This window comes from Sceloporus occidentalis, unplaced genomic scaffold (assembly GCF_023333645.1).
Source record: "Sceloporus occidentalis isolate IW3139 unplaced genomic scaffold, rSceOcc1.0.p SCAF_1, whole genome shotgun sequence".
In the NCBI taxonomy this organism is placed as follows: domain Eukaryota; kingdom Metazoa; phylum Chordata; class Lepidosauria; order Squamata; family Phrynosomatidae; genus Sceloporus; species Sceloporus occidentalis.
Genome location: NW_028316981.1, coordinates 10,659,311 through 10,679,492, shown reverse-complemented (window position 1 = coordinate 10,679,492; position 20,182 = coordinate 10,659,311). Strand labels below are relative to the sequence as shown.

At 40.8% G+C, this 20,182-nt stretch overlaps 1 protein-coding gene across 1 annotated transcript in view; it reads right to left on the bottom strand.

The window, feature by feature from the left end:
* Positions 1–90: 90 nt before the first annotated feature.
* LOC149320702 (uncharacterized) overlaps positions 91–20,182 on the bottom strand; it is a 28,651-nt gene continuing 8,559 nt past the window's right edge. Inside the window, exons 3-9 of the mRNA XM_089503859.1 lie at positions 18,315–18,438; positions 17,517–17,599; positions 14,027–14,153; positions 12,306–12,401; positions 10,646–10,801; positions 8,850–8,981; positions 91–5,828 (exon numbers count right to left, since the gene is read on the bottom strand). Coding sequence (XP_089359985.1) covers positions 4,678–5,828; positions 8,850–8,981; positions 10,646–10,801; positions 12,306–12,401; positions 14,027–14,153; positions 17,517–17,599; positions 18,315–18,438 — 1,869 coding nt within the window. The 3' untranslated portion in view covers positions 91–4,677. The remainder of the gene's footprint in view (positions 5,829–8,849; positions 8,982–10,645; positions 10,802–12,305; positions 12,402–14,026; positions 14,154–17,516; positions 17,600–18,314; positions 18,439–20,182) is intronic.

The following is a 20,182-nucleotide window of genomic DNA, read 5'->3' as shown; positions in this document are numbered from 1 at the left end:
TTCACGCTGTGGATGGTTGAATCCTGTGGGGGTATATATATATATATATATATATATATATATATATATATGTATATATATACTCCAAAAAGCAAACCTTTATTTTGCCAGTTTATAAAAGACACCATTTTATTACTCCATTGTATCTAATGGGACTTGAGCATCTGCAGATTTTGATACCCACCGAGGGTCCTGGTACCAAACCCAAATAGATACTAAGGGCCCACTGGTTGTGTAAATAATTAGCCGATAGGGAATACAGAGCAATATTTTTCTATTAGTCAGTCTCAACTCAAGCGCCTCCGGTAAATGACCAAATTCTCTGTTTCTATCCTTCTACAAGTAAAGGATGGTTTTTAGCTTTCGGTTGGCTGTAAACTTCCAGCATAAGCATTGTTAATGACACAATCATTTAAAACACTTTCCAGAAATTTTTGTGACCAACCAGTACCTTTCTAACACGCTTTGTTGTAAACTGAGTAGGCCTGACACACAACAATCCATTTCAAACTGTACCAAATGCCTTTTTAAAACAAAACAACTCTGTTACCCCATCATTTTTAACATTAACTGGTTAATGCTAGTGTTTGCTACAAAAATGTTTTTATCTCTCCAATATTTTTCAAGACGTGAATTCACAAATAGTCCAACCCATCCCACTAAGAGACATTTCAACCCAAATTAATCTGGCAAACGTAGTACCATCAATAATATCTTAAAAGGGCCATACAGAATAGTAAATTTTATTGTCATTTATTTGGTCAAGGGCTAACAATTTAGTGTGTCAGTATTCAAAAGCTTAATCCAACTGATGATACAATTGGGAAGATACCCATTTGCTCACGCATTGGAAAAGTAACTTTGCTATTTGTGCTGATCACAACCCTTTGGACATGGAACAACCCATCCATCCACACAGCTTTCTTTCCTTGCTATTATCCCTGCACTGGTCTACAAAGGGAATGCTGTGGCCCTCTAGTGCTTGTTGAATTTATGCTAAGTTCCACAATCCCAGGCAGTTTAAACAATGGTAAGGAATGCTGGAAGGTGTAGTCCAACATCTGGAGGTCCCATGACTCCCATCTCTCCTCTGTTTCCATCACAGCAACAGCACAACTATTTTAATGGGGAGTTAAATCCAATGGATTTAACAAGGTTTAATTGCTGATACATCTTTCCCCAATTCAGCACTGTGCAGGCACATGTGACTACAACCTCCGTCATCCCCAACCAACATAGGAACTGTAGTCTAGAGGATGTTCAGTTGAGGAAAGCTGCTCTGTTTTTAAGGCAGAGCCTCAACAAGTTATTTTTTGGCACTGGAATTCTATCTGGTCTGTTACATTAGGTAACTTTGTAATAAAATTTATTCGGTCTTTGACCAGTATACATTAGGTAACTTTATGTCTACCTAACCCAGTTGTAGAGGTGCTAAAAGAACTGTAAAGATGTGTAAGGAGACACATCTTTACAGTTGTGCCCAATACGCATTGGTGCCAGATGTACATCAGTTCTGTTGTGCATCAAACACTTTGCTGGCTCTGCTACCCAGGGCCTGAGCAAACCGGCAAGGACGAACACATGCTGGTCCCAGTGCTCAGCCAGATTGGTCTTTAGATTGGCACGGGATGGACGGGTATTCACACACCCATCCTTGCAGCAACCCTGGATCTGGGACTGATGCGCCACTGCTTACCTTGCTGGACCTCGAACCAAATGAGAAAACCTCCAGTCACCACATCTAATGTGGAAACAGGGTGGCCTGGCTGCACCCATATGGCCAGGAGCCCTGTTTCCTTGTCAGACACAGCAGGGCTTCTCAGTTGGATTGATCGCCAGCAAGGTAAGGAGCATTGGGGGAGGGGGCTGTCTGAACAACCCGGTTTTGCACTAGATTCACAGCCTAAATCTTAATGGTTTTCAGCAGCCACACTTAAGTGCACAGAAACCCACTGAAATAACATGGGTTTGCAGTATCTTATTGTGGATAAGTTTGTTGGAAAATGGAAACTAATCATGCTGGTACAATACAATCATTTGCATCATGCATCAACAATGCCTCTGCCAGTTTCTTAGAAACTCTGCAAAAAGCAATGGTACATTAGCCCAGGATCAGGTCAGATCCTCAAGGGGTTTTGGCCTGCGTTGTCTAATCTAGACCATGTGGGGACAGGGGTAAGACAGGCCTTTTGACCCATGTGAACAACCCCTAAGTAACATAAGTGCTCTCAACTGGATATGCATGTTATGCAACTGTGCAATTCCCCGCATATGCAAGTTAACTTACAAAGACGTATGTTCCCCATAGTATTTTGGTTTTAGACTGCAGCTCCCAGCATCACACGGCCAGTTTGGACAATTCCAGGAACTGCAGTCCAAAAAGGTAGTCTTTCCAAGCTCTGATTTTAGGACTGCAGCCTGAGAGGATGGAAATATAGTGTGGGTGGCAAAGTCTCACATAAAATGTTAGTGCCCTTCATTGAAAACGTGTTGTGTCCCTCATCCTATACATTAGTGTTAAATAATCAATAATATTTTTAACCAACACAACCCACAATTCTCCCAAGCTACTGATAGCCAAAGCAGCACCTCTTTTAATTTGCGGGGGCTTCTCCCAATTCCTTCTAGAACAGTGGTTCCCAAACTTTGGTCTTCCAGATGTTTTAGACTTCAGCTCCCAGAATTCTTCACTGCTGGTCTAGCTGGTTAGGGCTTCTGGAAGCTGAAGACCAAAACACCTGGAGGACCAAAGTTTGGGAATCGCTGTTCTAGAACATTTCACATAGTAGAAGCAACCATTTCCTTTATACAAGTCCTTGTATACGGAACTCACATGCAGAAAGCATTGTCTCTGTTAGGGAACTATTGGAACTCTAGCTCCCAGCAGCCCTAGGCAGGACAGCTAATGGCGTGGGATGCTGGGAGCTGTAGTGCAACATGTAGATGGCTTCAACAATTCCCATCCTGCTCTATGCATTTGAAATCCACTGAACTCAGTACAACCAGACTCTGGACAGACAAAAACTGGACTGGATTGTCTTCTTGACCTCTGACCAAGATTCTTCAGAATCCAAATGCACTGGTAATGTGATTTACTCAGAAGTAAGGCATACTCTTTTGTAACTTTGCATAGACTCACAGCCTAAATCTTAATGGTTTTCAGCACAGAAACCCACTGAAATAACATGGGTTTGTAACATCTTAACCTTTGTTGGCTGAGTTGTGGATAAGTTTGTTGGAAAACGGAAACTAAACATGCTGGTACAATACAATCATTTGCATCATGCATCAACAATGCCTCTGCCAGTCTTTTCCAAACATGTGCCCTCTACTTCTGTTGGGACTACAACTCCCTGCATTCATGACCACTGACAGGGATGGCTGGGGATGGTGGGAATTTTAGTTCAACACATCCCAAAGCGCAAGCCTACACCATGAATCACAAACCCGGGAGGGTATTTCCTGGAACCATCTAAAAAGAGTGAATCCAGACTCTGCTCTCCATTTGGGAGTGACTGTTACTTTCTTAGATTTTGACCGTTTATTCTAATGATAACCTTCCCTTCTGTTCTTTTAGCCATATCTCAATATCAGAAGTTCCTTTTATACATTTGACATTTCCAGTCCACATGATTATGATTAATAATTACTTCCAACACTAGCATTTCAAAAAGCCAAATGTGTCCAGCTAGTTTTCTTCTTTAGACCTGTGTTTTTCTTCAAACAAAAAACAAAACAAACTCATACTCCTTGTGCTGTCTTACATGTCAAAAACTCTGTTAACACAATCTTACAGTATATCGTTCTAGGTGCCCTCCTACCAAACTGTGATTCTGAAATGCATTTCTTTTAGTCTTGCACAAAATAGAAAATAGCAAACCTTTCTTTTGATGACATCCCCCCACCTGCCTGTAGATGCTTGGCATAGAAAACTCTATAATCAGCTTGCAAACGTGAGAGTTTATATCTTCATTTACCAAAAATGAGAAACAACTAACCCTTGAAAAACACCCCATTAGGTTTTGATGTCTGTCCAAACAATTTAGAAAGAGAGATAGCAGTATCTAATAATCCTCACCCTGCCACACACACACTATTAAATACAACGGAACAGTGAGGAAGGTAATGGTAGTTATACCACCTTGACTGCCACTTAGTCTTCACGAGACAGAATTCCCATGCTACTCATTTAGCTGGGGAAATCTTTTTCTTTCCATCTTCTCTGAGGACATGAGATTATGATCAGTTTTTAGAAGCCATCAACAAAAATAACTGATTTTGAACTTCTGACCAAAAGCCATTTAGACTATCAGTATTTTTACCCATTTGTCTCTTTTTCTTCCACCCACAAGCAAGCATACTAGCATTAACTTTTGAGAATTCCTGTTCCCTCTCTCCCCAATAATAACACACCAAAGAGTTAGTGAGCGGACGTGTGAAGCATACGAGAAGTCCTCTGCCTTCTGTAACTGCATCTAACATCATTCTTAAAGACTCTTGCCCTCTTTCCTGATGAGGCAAGTCCTGGTATCAGATTGTAGGTCAAGGCGTCTATCCTTGGAAACCTGCTCATTTCAAAGAGAGTCTCAATGTAGTTATGGCTTCTTGTTTTGACTGGGCAATGACACACCCAACAAGTAAGGGCCTAGCTGAAAACACCTCCCATGCCCTGAACATTCATAGTGTTAAAGTCCTGTCCTCCGTTATTTCTTTCATGACTAGGATGGCTTGATCACCAACAGATGTCTCCTCAATTGTCCACAAGTTTGGCAAGCCCACTCCTTCTGCCTCTGTGGAGGATGCATAGGATGTAAGCGGCCAGTGAAAGGGCTCTGTAGGGTGAGTGTAACCATAATAGCTCTCTTGTGTAAACCCTCCAATGTCCAAAAAGATATTGGTTCCAACCGCCGCTTTTGCCCCCCGCAAGCTGCTCTTGTGGCGTTTGGCATCGTGTGTGTTCTGATGCCTGATGAGATGTGAGCTCTGATTAAAGCTTTTCCCGCATTCATTGCATCTATAGGGCTTCTCCCCCGTGTGGATCTTTTGGTGCCTGAGGAGGGTTGCAAGATCATTGAAACTCTTCCCACATTCTGTGCATCTGTATGGCTTTTCCCCAGTGTGGATTCTCTGATGTCTGAGGAGGGTCCTGCGATCGCTGAAGCTCTTTCCACATTCTGTGCACTCAAAGGGTCTCTCCCCTGTGTGCACTCGCCAGTGAGCTTCGAGGTTTGATTTATCGCAGAAGCTCTTGCTACAGCTGGAACATTTGTACGGTTTCTCTCCAGTATGACTCCGCCAGTGTGTTTTAAGACTATACTTGTTGTAAAAACTCTTGGTACAGCTAGTGCAATGAAATGTTTTCTCTCTGGTTTCCACATGAGTTTTCTGATGTGTGATAAGGTTTGTGGTCCGGTTAAAACTCTTCCCACAATCTGGACATTTATATGGTTTCTCCCCAGTGTGGATTCTCTGGTGTCTGAGAAAGCTTGTTTTATCACAAAAGCCTTTGCTGCAGACTGTGCATTTGTAGGGCTTTTCTCCTGTGTGGATTCTCTGATGTACCTTAAGACTTGCTTTACGAGTGAAGCTCTTCCCACAAACCTTGCACTGATTCTTTCTCTTGCCTTTGTATGTTTTCTGCTGAACTGGCACACCACTGAAGTCACTGCCCTGGCAATTGGGTTTATTTCTCCAGTCTTCAGCTTGGTCTTCCTCATTTCTCTCTGATCTTCCTTGACTCCGAAAATTATGTCCCATGTCTTCATTCTCTGTGTCTTCTGACAATGCACCATATGGTTCCCACTCGCTCCCACTCTCCCAGCTATCACCTAGTAGAAAAGGGAGAGAGAAAAAGATAACAAGAAATCAACACAACTACAGGAGATATAAAGACTCAGTTTCAGAGAGACAAAACAAATGTATGGTGTGCACTCTCTCACTGTGTGAGCCATCTCATTTCTTGTGCTATCTCCATTTTCATGTTTAAAATAACACACACACACACTAACATTGCACAAAAATGTGTTTAAAATGATCTTAATATACAGGTTGAAAAACAGCAGCTTAATTACAACATGGTATACAAACAAGCCAGTTAAAATTAAACAATTAAACACACAGCAACAGAAGAAATACAGTTAAAGCTCCTTTCAAAACTAATCAGTTGGATAGAGGAAGAAAAGATTATTGTGGACGAACAACAAGGTTTCAGAAAAGGAAAGACAACGGTTGACCACTGTGCAATTTTGAATCATTTGGCTGAAAAATACTCAAATGCCCTAAATACCAACTTGCATGTTGCTTTTCTGGATTTTGATTCTATACCCAGAAATAAGCTCTGGGCTAAATTGCTCAGCACTACAATTGATAAAAGACTACTTTGGTTAATTATGAACCTATATAGCAATACAACAACACAGGTAAGAACAGGGCTACGAGGGAATCTAACTAAGGACATCCATACCTCTAGAGGGGTGCATCTATTTATGAGGTACTGTGAAGAAAACCAACTATTAATTATAATAAATCCAACATTATGATTTTCTCTAAGACTTGTACTGTAAATGATTGGGAAATAGCAGGCCATAAAATCAAACAGGTTAGATGTTTTAAGTATCTAGGTATAAACTTTCAAGCAGGCAGCTCATGGGTATCCCATCGTATTGCAATTGTCCAGTCTGTAAGTAATAGCAGCAAAGCAATATCCCAGTTTTTCTACACCAAGGGTGGTCAATTTATACCTGCTGCATGCAACATACAACTAATGTTTGGCATCCCAGTATGGATACTGGGCTCCTCCCCATTGGTAGAATGGGTTCTATCAACTTTTCTTAGAAATTTATTTGGAGTACAAAAATGTGTGTCATCAGCAGCTCTGTGATTGGAAGCCAGATGTACATCGATGGAATGTACTGCATGGGAATGGGCACTAAGGGCTAAAGCTCATCTTTGCAGGTCCAGAAAGAGGCCATGTTAGCCTGTTATGAAAGGATTTGTCCAAGAGAAGTTCCAATTAAACTTGCTGTTCCAATTAAACTTGCTGTTATCCAATTTAACGTACAAAGAAAACTATCTGAGAGGCCTCTCAGATAGTTTTCTTTGTATGTTAAATTGGACAACAGCAAGAAAAATCCTCATACAGAGGATTAGAGATATTGATACCCAGCATTCATTATGAAATGCCAACACAACCTGTTCTCCCATTAATTTAGGCCTGGAATTTAATCTAAAGGGTGGTGCAAACTACCTAAAAAAATCTCACAATTCCCAAATATCACCTGGCATTTTCTAAAGTGAGATTTAATGTATTTCCATCTGCGGTATTGGAAGGTTGTTTCAAACATGTTGAGTATAAAGATCGTCTGTGCCCATGTGGAGAAGGGTCTGTAGAATCCATATCACATATCCTCCTTATATGGACTTTCTACAGGGATGATAGAGTGAGATTAATAAAACCCTTATTAAATAAATTTCAGGGAAGATCTCAGGGCTGGTATACAAGATATTTACTAAAAGACACTGATAAAAAGGTTACAGAAGAGGTGGCAAAATTGTTTTTCAGTAATTTAAGACCCGCAGGGCTATAGTAACTATTACAGCAAGAATCAATAACTGGTGTTAGTAACTAACAGTAAACTTCTTCACCTGACCCAGCTCATTTTTACAGTGCACCGAATAACAGGAAAGAGCAGTATCTGTTTCATATAACAGGCCCTGCTTATGTTCTTAACTGATTAACAAGATGAAGAGCTAGAAGCTTTTTATTTTTAATTATATTTGTACTAATATTGTAAATTTATTTTTCAATATGCTATTGTTGTGTTAAAACTGGTTGTGTGTTTTTTTTTGTTCTGTGTTTTGTTGTTGTTGTTGTTGTTGTTGTTTTTAATATTTTGTATTGCCTGGAATTCTGTTGACTGTAATAAAGGCTTTGTATTGTACTGTATAACTAATCAGTGTGAAATTTTAAAGACCTATTAGCATAAAAAGATCTCTGCCTCTTCGCAGAAAGACAACAAAGAGGGATTAAACTTGGGGGTCAAGCAAATGGGGCAAAAGGAATGGCCAGAGGCCACTCCCGCCCCGATCACTGCAGGAACCTGGCAACTGCGTATGCCCAGTCCTGATCCAGGCCACTGCTGTGGTCCTGAACCAAGCCACCGAAAAGGATCGTTTTTTTCCCACTCGTCTGGCCCGGCTCTTTCAGATTAGAGTGGGCTCAGCACAGCTTCTGGCCACATTTGGGGTGTGCGTCGTGTAAACGCCACACCTTTGATGCAGCCTGATGACAGCCCTTTTAGCCAGTCTGTTTCGGGCTAAGGTCTTTTAAAACTTGCGAGTGGCCTCCCTGCATCCCCACCAACTGTGCACCTGGAAATAGCAGAACTGAATTGTCTCATGAAAAACAAGGATGGCCCACGATATTCTGCTGCCAGAGACAAAGAACAAGATGTTGCCCCCCCCTCCATTCCAGAACCTGAGCAGACAAGCAAGTGAATTTTCCTTCAACTTCGGTAATATAGCAGGACCTTCCACCACACCTGAAAGCAGGAGGCATAGTTTAGAGGCTGTAAGACAGGCTGAATGGCATGCACAGCTCTATCTTCACAACAGAGGGAAGCCCAGGGGTTCAAGAGATACAGCTAGGGGGCTATTGCTGCTTCCCTCAAAGACAACTGTTTCATTCTACCTAATGGTAGAGCTGGCCTTGCCATGAAAATTTTAAAGTACAGGTGCAAATCAGAAAAGGAAGCGATTCCCGGCCAGGAAACACAGAGCGCAAGACTGGGAGACCGTGATGTCTGTAAAACTGGAAATTACTGAGAGTCCTGATGGTCAAAGATACTCACTTTCTACTGTCTCCATTATGAAGGGAATGTTCTCTTGGGATCCTCCAGGTAAAGCTTCAAGCGTTTCACCTGATGTAAGATTCTGTTCTTCTTCCACATTCTCTACATTGATCACTCTCACAGGTTCAGTATCTTTGAGAAAAAGAAAAAAAGAAAGGGAATAATATCCTGAAACTTCCTTGCATTTGCTTTATTTACTTTATATACTTGAATATGTACATTTCACTTTTCAAAACATTTCCCCAAGGTCACCTATATCAGAACAAAATAAAAACAGCAATAAAAACAGATAAACCAGACATTAAAATGTCAGTGAATAAGTGGTACTAAACCCAAAAGCTGCACCCCACCCTTATGTTGTAACAGGATTGCTTTCTAATATGTCTGCCAGCTAGCCAAGTCCTTTTCTAGAAAGTCCATTCCATTCTGCCTCCTTTCCCCCTATACTCCAGGGGAAGGATTGCATGTATGTTACTTGATCTTAAAGTCATGCTGTGTGCAAGTTTTCTTAAAATGTAATGTTGGGGAAGGATTAACAGACTCTAAATTGGGCTCATTAAGTATCACATTTCACCCTGAAGCACCCCTAGACTTTCTGGGGACAGGAGAAGCAAAAAAAGGTAATAAACCTTGATTCTCCATTTTGAAAATAACACATTGAAAACTCAAAATTCAGTGCAAACGTCACTGGCTCTTTGTAGGCAGAGAGTAGAAAGCCTCTAGTCTAGTTAGCTGGATAAACCTGGTGATGATTATGTAAAGAACAGAAGCCAAACCTTTTACCTATTTGACTGGAGGGAATGAACCCTCATAACTTTCTGGACTGAGATTTAGAGGAGGTAGTGATAGTAGTGAACATGTCAGAGTGAACCACACAAACCTGTCAGAGCATTAAGATCCTCAAGGGAGTGCTTTCTCTCGGTCTCGCCACCATCACAGGTGTGCTTGGTGGGGAGACTAAAGAGGGTCTTCTTGGCGGCTGCTCCCACACTCTAGAACTCCCTTTTGTAGGAGGCTAGGCTGGTTCCCTTCCTGCTCTTCTTTCACCAGCAAGCAAAGACTTTCTTGTTCAAGCAGGCTTTTAACGAGTAATAGTTTACAGGCAGCTTTCTTATGCTGAGTGGCTGGGTACTCTAGTTTTAACCTTTGTATGTTTTTTAAATGATTTTATATTGTTTAATGTATGATTTCAATAAACTTTATTGTGAGGTTTTTGGCTACTGTATACACTCATGTATAAGTCTAGAAATTTAGGTCAAAAATTTGACCCCAAAAACCTCAGTCACAAGTCAATATAAGTATTGTATCTTAACTCTTATTTAAAAGATGGAATCATTCCTTGGTGAAAAGCAAGATTATAATCGGTCCTGGAAGCACTGACCCCCCCCCCCCCATTACTCTCTCATCCATCAAGTCTTAAGAGTAAGCACAAAGAGTTGTCTGCTGGAATTTTGTAAGTTCTTTGACATTGTTTTGCTTTGCTTCATCCTTTAGATCCTTTGCTATATGCCCCTAGGTTTTGCCCTCGACTTATCCAAAAGTCATAGCAAAATCCATAATTTTGGTCCCAAAACTTGCCCTTGACTTATACATGGGGTCGACTTATAGTTGAGTATATATAGCAATTCTGTTTTATTGTTTGTGAGCCACCCTGGGTCCCACAGTGGGAGAAAGGCGGTATATAACTGTAATAAATAGACAGACAGATTTTTGTGGTAGGTTCCAGTTGTCATCATCACCATCAAGATAATGATACATTTGATAGAGAGTTAGAACAAAACTATCCAAGTAGATACCTTCAGGTTTCTTTTGCCATATCTCTGTTAAATGGTTTTCCTCCTGCACTTTTGTTCCCCTTTGATCCCCTGTAATCTTCTCCACCTCCTCATCCTTATCTCCTTGGGATGATATCTCAATGGAAGCTTCATTGCTTTCGCTTTCCCAGGCATCACCTGCAATAATTAAGCCCAACAGAAATGTAAGGGGAAAGGCGCACCAGTTTTCGACACTTACAAACTCAATGGAGGGCACAGAAAACGTTGCTTCTCAAAGTGACAGATCTGCTGGATGCCTGTTCTTCCTTCTTTACAGACACAGTCACAGTTTCAGTTACTCTCTTCTTTTAAATGTTCTCATATAATTTCTTATTAAAGATGCCTGGCCACTTATAATGGCCTGATTTGTCTCAATACACTGAGATAGGAACAAGTCTTTAGCTTACAAACACAGAAACTAAAGAGTAAAGTTTGAGCTTTGGACTACAGCTCTGGAGAGCAGATTTCAAACCCCCACTTGGCCATGAAGCCCACTGGGTGACCACGGGCAAGTCACACTCTCTCAGCTTCAGAAAATGGCAAAGGCAAACTCTTTCTGAACAAACTTTGCAAACAAAACCCTATGATTGGTTTGCCTTAGACTGAGTCACCATAAGCCAGAAATGACTTGAAGGCACACAACAACACATTAGCAACTCTGAGCTATCCAACTGGGAAACCTCTTAATCAACCATAGAATCTCATGTCATCTGAACCAAGAAACTGTCTTTAATGGCAATATGGGAAATCATATAAGCTTCCCGATGTTGTTGGGCTGCAACTCCCAGCAACTTTAACTAGCATAGCCAATGTTGAGATATTCTGAGAGTCATAGTCCACCAGTATTTGGAAGACCACATAACTCCCACCACTGATGAACAGTTTAAGTGAAATCACAGCACTTTAATTTTACAGTGTGGAACAGCCCTTGAACAGGTGAGCTACAGTTAATTATATGTTCCCCATTTTGGTTGTCAATTCCCAAAGAGAGGTTTGCTGTTGCTGTGTGCTTCAAGTCGTTTCTAATTTATGGCAACCCTAAGGTGAACCTTCACAGGTAACTTGACTAAGTTCACCCAGGGGGTTTCCATGACTGAGGGGGGACTCGAACTCTGGTCTCCAGAGCTGCAATCCAATGCTCAAATCACTACACTACACTAGCTGTCAAAGAAAGGAGCCACAGCGATATAACGGGGGCGATCACTCATTCATATCTTAGCTTATTAAGATGAATGAGGAAAATCCAAATTTGAACCAAGCAGTCTCATATTCTGTCATTGATTACTACAAATATTGAGAAACTTGATTTTTCTTTACAATGTCATTTGTGTTGTCACTCAGTCACAGACAAGAAAAGCTATACAATAGTCCCTTCACTTACACGGGGGATCTGTTCCGGACCCCCTTGCATAAGGGAAATACTGCGTTAAGCTCACAGCGGCGCGGCAGCCATTACGCTTTCTGGCGCACGGCACCATTTCTTCCATTGCGGCTTCCAGCATATGTTGGAAGCCACATAAGACATATAACGTGAGTGCACTGTAAAAGGAAAAACCTCCACCTCTTCTGAGTAACCCTACAATTCTCCAAGAACAGATTTAAAAATGAAAGGCATTTCATTTAAGAATTCAAAGTTTGTTACCTAATGATCTTACTCTTGCTCCAGAGCTCTGATTGAAAATATCTTCTTTTTCTTCCAACCAAGAAATGAGATCTGGTTTAGGTACCGGAGGTCTTTCTGAAGAAGGAAATGAAATGGAGAAACATATATTTTTTAAAAAATTCTGTTGGAGCATATTCTTTCTAACTCTTATTTTCTTTTTATATTTGAAACTTTAAAAAAACAACACAACTAGGCCTACTGTACTCCATTGTTGTTTTCCTCATGTGAAAAATGACAAATGTGAAGAGATGTTCTTGTTCATGCCAAGCAGGAATGGACATCTTTGGAAGGGTAGAGGCCACATTAGCCCCCCAGAAGACCATCAAGGACCTGCTCCTTCTTCCATATGACACTTTCTTAAGCATGGCTATTATGTCCCTTCTTAATCCGCTCTTCTCCAAGCTAAACACGCCCAGATCCCTAAGCCGCTCCTTATAGAGCATGGGTTTCAGATCTTTCACCATTTTGGAGGTCCTCCTCTGGACACACTCCAGCTTGTCAACCTCCTTTTTGAATTGTGGAGCCCAGAAATAGACACAATATTTCAAGTGAGATCTGACCAAGCAGAATAAAGTGGCACTATGACTTTCCTCGATCTAGACACTATTTAATTGTAAGCCACTCTGATAGTCTTGACTGAAGAGCGGGGTATAAATAAATAAGTATTAGTATTATTGATTAATGCAGCCTAGAACCGCATTGGCTTTCTTGGCTGCTGCATCACACTATTGACTCATGTTCAGCTTGTAGTCTGCTAAGACTCCCAGATTCCTTCCACATTTACTGTTGTCAAGCCAATCCTGTATCTGTGCCTTTCTTTTCCTTTTTTCCTACCTTATCATATATACTTGTGCATAAGTCGACCTCACGTATAAGCCAAGGGCAGGTTTTGGGGGCAAAATCATGGATTTTGATATGATTTGTGGATAAGTCGAGGGTCAAACTCAGGGGTATGTAACAAAGGATCTAAACAGAGGAGGGGGGGAACACCACTTCGCTCCCTCCTTCTCCCTCTCTGGACCTCTCCCAAAGGTCACAGACTGGGCATGCAAAATGTGGACACAAACCTCCAATTTCCCTCCCTTCCCCACAACCTTCCCCAAGGCTGATGACTTGCAAAAAAAGGGGGGACACAGAGCTCCGATTTCTCTCCTCTCTCTCCTCCCTCCCTTCTCCACAACTTTCCCAAGACTCACAGAGAAGTATTACTATATTGACCCATATATACAGCTACCTAGGATTTTGGAGCCCCTTTTTGGGCTTAAATTTTTTGACTTATAGACTAGTATATTCAGTAGGTGCTGGGAAAAGAGAAAAACTGCATAAATAGATAAACGGATAAATGCACACCAGGAAGCCACAACTCTGAGTCTGCAAGACCTAAACAGGGCTGTTGAGGATAGGACACCTTGTAGATGTCTCATTCAGAGGGTCGCTATACGTTGAGGTTGACCTGAAGGCAGTTAACATACACACAAAACAAAGCCAGCCAAATGACTCAACAGAAAGAGACAAATATTTCAGGCAGTGCATCTTGTGAGACAAGAAGCAGTAGCACGATGTGCAGAGCTCTGTGTGCTGCTCAGCTTCTTGCACACTCTTAGGACTAGCCTGCTACCCTCAAAGACAATAAGGACAAATTCCTGTCAACCAGTGTTAAAGAACAAGTCACCTACCAGTGCGGTGTGAGAGATCCTTACCTAAAGAGGCTACATTTCCATAGTTTTCCACCATGACTTCTCTGTAGAGAGCTCTTTGGCCTGGATCCAGCAGTCCCCACTCTCCTTCAGAGAAACGCACAGCCACTTCTTCAAAAGTTACCAGACCCTGAAAGAAAGAAACTCAAAATGTTTATTCTCGTAAATAGACTCTGGCAAGCGCTAAACCAGATGGGCAAATTGTGCAGCCCTGTGACCCCCAATTCCTCTCCCATTTACACCTTTTTGGCACCATTTTTGGACAATTATTGCCCCTAAACTATGCAGAACTCTCCCAAATGCATAACACATAATACAACTAGATAGGCTAGAAGTGGATAAGTTGACCTGTCCACTAAGAAGAGAAACTACTACCAGTTTTGTTAAGGACTGGGAACAAGTTGTAAAATACGTAAGTGATGAATAGGAAAGATCTAAATGGTCAGTCTTACAGATTAAGGTGGTTTTAAAAATAAAAGTCTATAAATGACAATCAGATATAAAGTCGAAGGCTTTCATGGCCGGCATCCATAGTTTTTTGTGGGTTTTTCGGGCTATGTGGCCCTGTTCTAGAAGAGTTTATTCCTGATGTTTCACCGACATCTGTGGCTGGCATCTTCAGAGAATGCTGGCATGGAAGAGAATTGGGTGTGTTACACACACACACACACACACACACACACACACACACACACTCACACTGTGTGACCCTGGGTAGGGACAATCAGATAAATTACCTTAAAATGCAAGGATGGAATCTATCTTATGTATAGAAACAGTGACAACAAATTTATGTTAAAAATCATCAAGTCTTGCCAGAGGAGGTTATATAAAGAGAAAGAATCTTTGTTAGCAAAAAGTACAGATGGCAATAACTGGATGGATGTAATGAATTGTATTGTATGGTATTATTGTATATATGTATGCACTTATATTTGTTTTTAATAATAATAATAATAATAATAATGATAATGATAATAATAAGTTAATAATAACAACATGTCAACCCCCCACAAATACCACTGAGCTCCATACAATCCTGAAATACTTCCATTTTCTACTGCAATCCCTCTCAAAATGATGACAGGAAGCTACACAGCATCAATTCCTGCTGCCATTTTGAGAGGGATTCAATAGAAAAGTATTTATTTGTGTGTATGTGGCCCGCAGGAGGATCCATGTTCCCATGGACTGGCCACTTGCCACTGTCCACCCATGCTCTACATTTATTTTATTTCATTTAATTTCATTATATGTTGCCTTTCTCCCCGCAGGGGTCCAAGGCAGCTCATAGACAAAACTTTATAAATATTCATCGTCCTCTATTTCCTCTCTAAGAAAGTGAAGTAAAGCTGGGGAAAGCATATGTGTATCAATGTCTTTGAGGCAGGAATGTTAAGGGCTGTGTGTACTATTTCTCACTCTCTGGGAAAAGTTACATTTCCAAAACATCTTCTACACTCTTCTAGCAAATAAAACTCCCTTTCAAAGACTAGAAGAGTATATCCTCATGTTCAAGTGAAAGAAAGCTGATTAGATAATCTGTATGATCTAGTGGTTAAATATTGGAGAGGGACCTGGGAGATTATCATCCAACAGTTAGGCCGCATCTGCACTGCAGAAATAATGCAGTATGACACCACTTTAACTGCCATGACTCAATACTATGGAACTGTGGCGTTTGTAGTTTTGTTAGATATTTACCCTTCTCTGTCAGAGAGCTCTGGTGCCATAACAACAATGTATCTCCATGCATCTGTGGAAGTAGAGCAAGTCTACAAAAGCTTAGGCTACAATTTCTTTTGCTCAGTTAGTCCCAAATGTGCTATAAGATCCCTTGACATACCGATATTCCAGACTAACATGGCTAGGTCTCTGAATTCTACCCACATTGTACCTGTGTAACACCAAATGGAATCATTTGGCTTAAATATTTTTGTGCACCTATAGCCTTTTTTTGTATTTGTAAATAGAAATGAATCTTTTTTTAAACAGAAAGTGTTGTGTTTGAAAATCAGCAAAACCCACAGTTTTTTCTAGTAGAAACAAAAGAGATGGTTGAAGCAGTGGTTACAGTGTTAGGCCAGGAGTTGGGAGATCCTGGTTCAAGCCATCACCAAGTCCCATGCAACATCCGGTGTGATTTTGGGCTGACCTTTCTCTGAGATATGGATCCATAGCTCAAAGGGTAGTTGTGAAGATAAAACGTGAGAGCTTGCTGGAGAAAAGGCCGACTATCAAGTTAAATCACCCATAATTTAAAAAGACAATGTGTGTTCATCTGTATGTCTACCTCTATCATAGGCAGAGTCCAAAATTTTAAACCATGTATCAGAAATTGCCATAGATACCAAGGGGGTTCATATCAGAGTTACCGTATTTCACTGCATTTTTAATGGATGAATTAATTTTACTTAATTAAATCTGGAGCTTCAGTATCATCTGTAATCATAGAATAGCAGAATTCCATAATAAAACAGGGAGCTGGCCTGGGATATTTACCTCTCTACAGGACATAGCAAAACCACATATGAGTATTTCTTGCCTAAGCAAACCCTGTAAAATTAACGGAGTTGCCTTAAATTGACAGGCAACTTGAAGACATGCATATACAGGTGCACGTTATGTAGGCAGCTCCATAATATGCTTCCTTTTGCAGGATCCAGGATTATTTGAAGACACATTTGAAGACCCAATTCTTCCGGCAGGCCTATCCAGGCAGTTTTTAATCATGAATTTTAAATATGAATTTTATATTTAATTATTGTTCTACGCATTGTGATATAAATATTGTGTAGATCTCTTAATATGTGTATTTTATACAGCTTAATATGTATATTTTATGTAATGATTGTGTTTTAACTATGTTGTAACCTGCCTCAAGCAGTGAGGAGAGGCGGGTAAGAAATAAAATAACAACAACAACAACAACAACAACAACAACAACAACAATTGGTTATTTACTCCAAATTACCCCTCGGGCTTGATGTGTTCAGTATACATATTACTGTTGTTGTTGTTAACTGCTTTCAAGACCAAATGGGAGAGGGGTATTGAGGTAACTACTCAGATTTTTGTTGTGGTTGTTAAGCGCCTGACTCATGGTGACCCTGTGGATGAGACATCTCCAAGACCCCCAATCCTCCACTACTCTACTTAGGTCCTGCTAATTCATACTTGTGACCTCCATAATAAAGTCTATCTATCTGGCATGTGGTCCACCTTTCCTAGCATTACTGTCTTTTCTAATGAGTCCTGTCTTCTCATGATGTGGCCAAAGTACTTGGCCATGGAAACCCACTGGGCAACATTGGCATGTCACACACTCTCAGCCCCAGAAAACTTGTGACAGGTTCACCTTAGGGTTGCCATAGGTCAGAAAAAGCTTGAAAGCACTCAACAAAGGGAAAGGCACCAAAAATGTGCAAATCTGTAATAAAAAGAAGAAAACAAGTTCTTTCTCTCTCTTTTTCTATGATCATCCATCCCCTACCTGGTCTGACTCGACTGAGATGGTGTCCGTTCTGTCATACAATGGAAATTCCCCAGAATACTCTTCTGCTGCCATTCCTTTACCTGCAAAGGAGGCCAAAATAACAATAATGAAGAAAGCAAGACTGCTATTCTTTATATCTATTCCACATTTCACTTCCTTGTGTGAAGTCCAATGGACTAAACAAAAGGCTACTAAACCTCATTCTCCCCCTTCATGGATCTGTCTGGACCAAAAGGACAGGGAAAAGTGGCGCAGAACTGGCTCAAGACATTTTGTCGCAAGGCAGAAAATAGAACATCCTCCTTTTACTTTCCATACAGAGAAGCTGAGTGGGATGAAAGGCGAGTCTGACTTCAGCCTTGGCAAAATGGAATAGTATTCTCCATCACCCCTGATTCTATCGGCTAGATTTTTTTGGTTGAGGGGGCAGAGATTACAATATTTGAAGAGATGTCATTTTGAGGATGGAGTGAGTTTGTTTTCTGCTGCTCCAGAGACTAGGACACACAGCAATGGATTCAAATTACAGGAAAAGAGATTCGACCTCAACATCAGGTTGACAACAAGAGCTCTTTCAACAAGGAAATATGTTGTCTCGAAGTGTGGTGGAGTCTCCTTTTTTGGAGGATTTTAAATAGAGGCTGGACATCAGTGGTGCTTTGATTGGGTTTTTGTGCATGGCAGGGGGTCTTCCAAATCTAGGATTCTAAACTGTGTGGTAAACCTCAGTTTACCAAATCTAGGATTCTAAGTTGTGTGGTAAACCTGAGGACCTCAGGTACAAAAAATCCTTACCAAAAGGAGCTGTGATACTGGCACTCTTTGAAACTCGCCTAAGCAATGGTCTCTGCCCACAGTCCAAAAGTGTCCTGTCTGCCTTGGAGAAATTTGCAGCCATATCTGTCAATGACTCTGGTGTCTGCAAAGGGGAAAAAAAGCAGTAAGAAAACAAGGTTCAGCAAAACAGATAAGAAGGCCCTCTCATCCCACATAAGCCTGTCCAGTCTGTTCTGGTCTTCAATGGAGAGTCTCCTTCTGGTTCAGATGCCAACCTATAGAAGAGAAACATGCCTTTTCTATGTAGTGGCCCCCAGCTGCAGACTATGGACTTTGCTGGCATTTAGGCTGAATCTGCACTGCAGAAATAATGTAGTTTGACACCATTTTGTTGCATCAAAGTGCATTATTTCTGCAATGTAGATTCAATCTTAAATTCCAGATGCTTCCATATCATCCAGTTTGTGGCTCAAATATTCTTTGTATTAGCACAGGGGTGGGCAACCCTTTTGAGCCGGGGGCCGGGTTGCTGTCCCTCAGACAACTGGGGGGCCGAAGCCAAAAAATAAATAAATAAATATTTTTTTAAAAAAAATTAAATAAATAAATAAACCAGGACAAATGTAGGACAAAATTTTCAAATGGAGGGCACTTTTTAAATAAAAAATGGAGGACATGCGAAAAAATTTGCTGATTTTTAAAAAAATGTTAAGATAAATGCATGTTTCTGAGGCTTCTATAGACAATTGCCCCACTATGCCCCTCGTGTGAGACACCAAAGGCCCCGGTGGCAATCGGCGGCAGGAGCGGGCTGGGGCCGGTCCCAAGGCCTTGCCGGGCCGCATTCGGCCCGCGGGCCACAGGTTGCCTACCCCTGTATTAGCATGTTGCTACAGTAGCCGTTGGCCTAGAGTAGACCTGCTGAATCAATTAACATTTGGCAAGTCAACAGTTGTGTAAGTTTCACTGATTCAATGGATCTACTCTGGTGGGACTCACAACTGGATTTAGGCCCTTTTTTATTATTATGGTGCTCCTTTCTTCCAGGGAGTTTAAGGTGACATACACAATTCTTTCTCTCCTAATTCTTTTTATCCACACAACAATGTGCAGGCAACACATTTATATACGCAACAAGGTAGATCAGGAGGGGAAAGAGCTAGGTCAATGGTACAGAATGAGTTTCCTGGCTCATTGGGAACCTGAACTTGAAATTCACAGGTCTTGGGTTACTTTTACATAACAGAATTATAGCAACCTTCCGATACCACTTTAACCCTGCAAAAGAATCCTGTGAGTAGTTATTTATTTAGAATTTACTGTTAGGGAGCTCTGGTGCATCACAAAAACTATAAACATACCTCTTTTCTCCTTCACAGAGTGTTGTACAGTAAATAAATCAATCATCTTTATTAGTAGTCAACAGACCATAAAGCCCCTTGGTAAAAAGGCATAGAAAGGCATATAATACACAGTAAATCATCATAATATTAAAACATTTCAAACATTTCATTGATAAATTAAATAAAATTACAATTATTCTGTCCTAAGTAAGAATTGCCAGATTTAAAAATTTAGCTACTTTCTCCACAAATATGTCAGAGACTTTGAGCAATATAGTTAAAAGAGCCTCAGGGAAACAGCTGGGGAAAAAAGCTGGGTCCCTCTTATGCATCACCTAAGAGGTCATCTAAATTTTTTCCAATGCTAGGAACTTTATCAAATAACAATGGCATTGATGAAGTCTTGATTGATGGCATGGATTGTTGTAGAAGATATGGCAAAAGATTATAGAATCCATTTACAGAATTATAGATTATACAAAGGGCAACGTAGGCTGGTATCTATATACACCACTTTAACTACTACAACTCAATACTATGGAA